The sequence below is a fragment of the Gopherus evgoodei genome, chromosome 7 (assembly GCF_007399415.2).
Source record: "Gopherus evgoodei ecotype Sinaloan lineage chromosome 7, rGopEvg1_v1.p, whole genome shotgun sequence".
In the NCBI taxonomy this organism is placed as follows: Eukaryota; Metazoa; Chordata; order Testudines; family Testudinidae; genus Gopherus; species Gopherus evgoodei.
Genome location: NC_044328.1, coordinates 10,176,670 through 10,182,783, shown reverse-complemented (window position 1 = coordinate 10,182,783; position 6,114 = coordinate 10,176,670). Strand labels below are relative to the sequence as shown.

The 6,114-nt window shown below is 48.5% G+C and overlaps 1 protein-coding gene across 1 annotated transcript; it reads right to left on the bottom strand.

Moving 5' to 3' along the window:
* Positions 1 to 1,341: 1,341 nt before the first annotated feature.
* ADRA2A (adrenoceptor alpha 2A) lies at positions 1,342 to 5,123 on the bottom strand. The gene has a single exon (XM_030571032.1). It carries the CDS (start codon positions 4,372 to 4,374, stop codon positions 3,037 to 3,039), a length of 1,338 nt encoding a protein of 445 aa, XP_030426892.1. The 5' UTR covers positions 4,375 to 5,123; the 3' UTR covers positions 1,342 to 3,036.
* Positions 5,124 to 6,114: the final 991 nt, after the last annotated feature.

Sequence of the window (6,114 nt, the reverse complement as noted above, 5' to 3'; positions counted from 1 at the left end):
CTGCCTCTCCAGAGATTCACCTCAGGCTGACAGTGGGACATTAAGAATTTGAAAATTGCACTTCAGCTCTTCCTCTCTCCAGCTCTATTCCAGTTTGCGGGCTTACCAAGGAAAACTGAGTCTTCACCTGGCTGAGGGAGCTGCGTTCCCTATAGCAGCCGGCCCCCAAAGTTCATCAGTGATTCATTCACAAAGCCATGTTAGCCACTCTACGTTCTTTTGTTTGCTTAACTTATTTTTAATAGGACAAACTATGAAGCCAAGTTAGAAATGATTTGGGGGTTCCTATACTGAGGTCCTGGCTTTCAGAAGCGTGCTGCACCCAAACTCCAGCTGACAGCAATGGAAACTGTAGCTGTTCAACACCTCTGAAAACCAGGCTCCTTTCGGAAGGCTCGGGTTGAGCACCCAAAAACAGGCTGCTGAAATCAGTAGCTACTTCTCAAATTGGCAATTTTGAGGACCCCGATGGTGCAAACACTCATGCACATACTTAACTATAAGCAGGTGAGTAGCCCCATTGACTCCATGTGAGCAAAGCAAAGTACATGCGTAAATTTTTGCCAGATTGGTGCCTTAAAACAGCAATCACTTTGGGGCAGAGATTGTGCAAGGTCCTGTACAAACGTAAATGACAATGTTTAATTCTGATTGAGTTCTCTGAGTGTTACTGTGATACAGATAATAACATAACATCATGTTAAACCAGGGAAGGATGTTCTTTCATTTTTTCTTGACTCTGGGAAAAGGTCAAGGTTTACCAGAATCACTTTTATATGCACAGTAGCCTGCTCCCAAGAGACCTGAAACAAACAAAATCTCTTTGGGAAGAGTGGCTGTTGTCTTTTATAAACATGAAATGCAATTCAGCTAAACCCAACAGTTATAGTCTCCCCTGCTCTTATAATTTCTAGTTGTGTTTATGACCCAATTATTTAGCATCCTGGCTGTTTGTAAATACTGCACCACACAGCTATTTCTACTGAGAGGGGAAAAGGCATTGATAAACTAACCAAGCAAATCTCACCGTGTAACCCTAAATCCAGTTCTTTAAGAAGCACATGAATGCTCTTACTGTGGCATGAGAAAAGAAAGCAGCGTATCAAGGACTCATTTTGTCACTGCACAATGAACTAAACCACTGTTTAGCATTAGGTATAGCAATGCCTTTTGGAAAACACAAGTGACTCTTCTGCTGACACCATTTACGGAGCCTAAGCCTGCAGCTGATGTAGAGTTTTGACACTTGTAAACTGTTGAAAGTACTGATAACAGAATATTCATTCAAGTTTATTTCACATGTAATCTGTAAACTTTTTTATTTAATAAAAAAATCCATTATAGCAACTGCTGCCAACTTTTTATTTTTAAAGGTAAAGGAAAGCTTGCTTTTTTTCTCACCTCTCAAGGGTTCAGCTTTGAAAACTTATGTGGATGTAAACATTGGTGTTCAACTCCCATAATTTGCCATGGGACCTTTGGAGTTAAATACAGCAAAAACAAGAGTAAAAGGAATAAAACACACTCTTAGAAATAAAAAGCTCTCTTTCTCCTTTAAGTCTGCTACAGAAAATTTGACAGCTGTTGTCCAATAAATTCAGTTTACAATGGGGTGATTTAAACAAATGTTTCGTATTCCACATCATTTCTGTGACCTGTCAGTATTTAAACGAAGCTGTTATAACGTTAAAAGGTTTCCCCATAGTTTATTGTGAATGGCAAAGAAGTTTTTCCTTTTTAATATTCTTCAGGAAGTTTTTCTCATGGCACGAGGATGTTAGATTTGTTGTTTATAATAGATACTTCTGAAAAGGTGGTATTTTAATATTAACTCTTTCTTTTCCCATTCCAATATAATGATATTTACACATTTTTTTTTAAAAAAAAGTATAAGTACACCATAAAATATAGGAGAAACTGTATGTACGTTTTCTGTTTTAAAGGGTTGTCCTGTATACGATTCAGATAAAAAATGGACAGTTCACCAGTCTCCACTGAAGATGAAACTAGAAAATTAAAAACTTAAATCTTATCAGGTTACACAAAAAGGCAGAATTGCTTTTGTGCATGAAACCCGGTTTCTTGTGCAGGAAACCCAGCAGGAATTAAAATGTCAAAAATCAATACAAATCAGATAACATTTTTAAAGTAAATATCAGGGTTACATATCATGTTATCTATTTACAATCAGGGTGGGGAAAATAAGTTAGCATTGAACAGATTTCCGTGCTGTAAGGTAAGGGGATATTACTTTCTATTAACTCTTTAAGAACTTGATTGCTCTCAAGCATCACATTGCAAGCAAAATGAGCTCATTGTTCTCAATTTTTTGGATCATTTCTGATTGCATTGTGAAACTGTTTGGTTTCCCGCCCCCCCTGGTTAGGAATGTTACCTTTTCAGCAATACTAAATAATAGTGAGGAAACAGAATCACATACATAAAAAAAAAATCCTCCAATGTGGTCAGGTCTGCACTTACAAGATTTACGGCCAAAAATCCAATAGCACATTGGAAATCTTGGTAATACTATCAAACCGCAGGGTTGATGAGATGGCTCCAATTGTTTTTACGCTTCAAGTTGTCAAGCCTATTTAAAGCATTCTTAGTTTCAAAGCTGACTGCCTTACAAAAATGAAGACAGATCTCAGGGATGGAATACTGTATTTTTACAAGGAGTTTAAAGTTAATTACACATCCAAAAAAATAGCTTATGTGGGCCTGTATATTTTCTCTTTGTTGTTGATTTCTGAATTTCATTTAAGTTTTCAAAGAGTTAAGCTTATAAGTCATGAACCCATCCAAAGCCAGAAATGATTCACTAGCAAACCCAAATGCTGAGGCTGTGTGTTTCCCTTGCTTGCTTTGTTGTTGTTGCTTGGTGTTTTAATAGTTTCATCTCAGTTTTTAAAGGGGTCCCACCTGCACATCAGAGGAAGCTATTCATTTGCAAATCCAGCCCAAGGCAGGTGTGTATCTCCCTCACATGGGAGAGCCTTTAGTCACCAGTCATGCTGACAGAGAAGGGTCTGTTCATCAAACAATCCTTTTCCTGTCTATTCTGCAGAGGATCTTTTTGAAGGCCCTCCTGAAGTCCTGGTTGAAGATGGTGTAGATGACAGGGTTCAGAGAGCTGTTGCAATAACCAAACCAGAAAAAGAACTTGAAGAGGGTGTCAGGCACGGAGCAGCTCTTGCAGACAGCGGTGAGTGTGTAGGTGAAGAAAAAGGGAAACCAGCATATGACAAAGACCCCGATCACCACTGCCAGCACAAAGGTAAAGCGCTTCTCCCGGTTCTGCCTGCCCCTCCACCGGGACGCTTTGGCATTCCTCTCCTCCTCCATCCTCCTGGGCAAGCTGTCCCCAGGCTTGATCTGGCTCAATTTGGTCTTGCCCTTGCATCTCTGGGGCCTCCCCTGCTTCCTGCACTGATGGTTCTCATTGTGCTCCGAGGAGGAAGTCTCCTCCATGTCTATGCCATTTAGCTCCCTCTCCTGCCCTCCTTCCCCTCCTCCTCCCTCCGTCACCTTCTCCCCATTGAGCTTGGCTGCTGCTGGCAGCTCCTCCTTGTCTGCCAAGCCATTTTGCCTCTTATTGGAGTGTTCTCCTCTCTTGCTGGGGGGCACCCTGGTTCTCCTCTTGGCGATCTGATAGATACGTATATAGACCAGGATCATGATGAGGCAGGGGGCGAAGAAGGAGCCGATGCAGGAGGAGATGATGTACCACTTCTCATTGTTGATCTTGCACCCAGCTGCCCGCTGGTCAGCCTGCTGCCCGTTCTTCTTCTCAATGGAGATAAGGGGCGGGAATGAGATGACAGCCGAGATGACCCAGACGATGAAGATGATGCACTTGATGCGGCGCGGTGTGCGCTTGAGGTTATACTCGATGGCCTGGGTGATGGACCAGTAGCGGTCCAGGCTGATGGCACACAGGTGCACGATGGAGGAGGTGCAGAATAGCACGTCCAAGGCCAGGTAGATCTCGCACCAGACCTTGCCAAAGTACCAGTAGCCCATCACTTCGTTGGCCAGTGAGAAAGGGATGACCAGCGTGGCCACCAGGATGTCAGCTGAGGCCAGGGAGACCAGGAAGAGGTTCTGGGGAGCCTTGAGCCCACGGCTGGTGAAGACGGCAATGATGACCAGCACGTTGCCGAAGATGGTGAAGAGCATGAGCAGCCCTGCCAGGCTGATGAGGGTGAGAGTGGTGTGGAGAGGGTAAGGGGTACCACCTCTTGGCCCGGCCTCACTCTCATTCAGGCTCCCGTTGCTGCCAGGAGGCGGGTAACCCTCCTCTTCCAGCTGGTGCTGGTACTCCATGGAAAAGAAGCGCCCCCTCTCCGTGAACGGGTTCTCCAGGTTAAACATCAAACCCAGCTGCCCGTGCTCCCTGCTAGGAGTCACCCAGAGACTCAGGGGCCGGCCGCTGCACCTGGCAAGTCTGTAGCCTCCTGCCAGGGGAGCTAGTGGCAAAGCTTAATTCAATCAGCAGCAGCAGCCGCCTCTAGCTCCCATGACTTCTGTTTACTAGAGCGACAGAAGCAGCGGGGGGCGGGGGGGGGGCGGGCAGCGTCTCTGTCCTTTGTTTTGTTTGGGTCTTGTATAAGCAGCAAAGCCGCTGATCCTCCCTCCCCGTGTCGAAGTCTACTTCATTTCCAGCCGCTTGCGGGGGGCCCGGTGCTTCTCCCCCAGGCTCCCCGCCCAGAGCGGGTTGTGCAGGGCTGCGAAGAGTTCTTAGTTACTGTTCAAGGCTCCGAAATAAAGTTCATCTTACCTGTGCGGAGAGGGCAGGCGGGGAAGGGTCGGACATGTTAATCAAAGGGTCCAGCTAAGGGGGAGGGCGACGGGGGCCTTATCCAGGTGGACGCGATTGGCTGCATCTTCCCCCCACCAGCGTCCGGCAGGAAAGCAAGTCCGAGCAATCAAAGGGGCTGAGTGTGCACGGCAAGGAGGGGCCAGAACTTGTGGGGGTCCGGCCAGTGTCGCTGGCCCGTCCCTCCGGCTGCGGGCGGCTCGGAGCAAGAGCAGCAGCAGGTTCCCCCCCGCAGCGGTCGCTTGCCGGGACCCGGGCAGTTCGGGGCTGCGCTCAGCTGGACCGAAGCGCGCAGCGGTCTGGAGCCGAGTCTGCAGCCGCCGCCGCCGCCGCTCTGCCTCCCTCGCAGCGGCCTCGCTTTATAGCCCCAGGATCAATCCGGAGCTGCTGAGCAGCCGGCGTCAGCCCCACGTGGGGAGCTGCCCTCCCCGCGCGGGTACACACAGCCTCCCTGGTCAGCACACCACACACAAACACACACCACGCCACACACACACAGCCTCCCTGGTCACCACACCACACACAAACACACACCACACCACACACACACAGCCTCCCTGGTCACCACACCACACACAAACACACAGCCTCCCTGGTCACCACACCACACCACACACAAACACACACCACATCACACACACACACACAGCCTCCCTGGTCAGCACACCACACACAAACACACACCACACCACACACACACACAGCCTCCCTGGTCAGCACACCACACACAAACACACCACAGCACACACACACAGCCTCCCTGGTCACCACACACACACACCACACCACACACACACAGCCTCCCTGGTCACCACACCACACACAAACAGAACACACAACACACCACAGCACACACACACAGAGCCTCCATGGTCACCACACACACACACACCACACCCACAGCCTCCCTGGTCACCACACACACACACACAGCCTCCCTGGTCACCACAAACAGAACACACACACACACCACACCACACCCACAGCCTCCCTGGTCACCACACCACACACACAGCCTCCCTGGTCACCACACACAAACACACCACAGCACACACACAGCCTCCCTGGTCACCACACACAAACACACCGAGCCTCCATGGTCACCACACACACACCCACACACACAGCCTCCCTGGTCACCACACCACACACACACACAGCCTCCATGGTCAACAGCACACACCACACATACAGTCTCCCTGGTCACCACACCACACACACCACACACACAGTCTCCCTGGTCACCCCTCACACACACACCACACCACACACACAGGCTCCCTGGTCACCCCTCA

Coding starts and splice junctions, on each gene's coding strand:
- ADRA2A (XM_030571032.1), bottom strand. CDS start 4,374: ATGTTTAACCTGGAGAACCCGTTCACGGAGAGGGGGCGCTTCTTTTCC.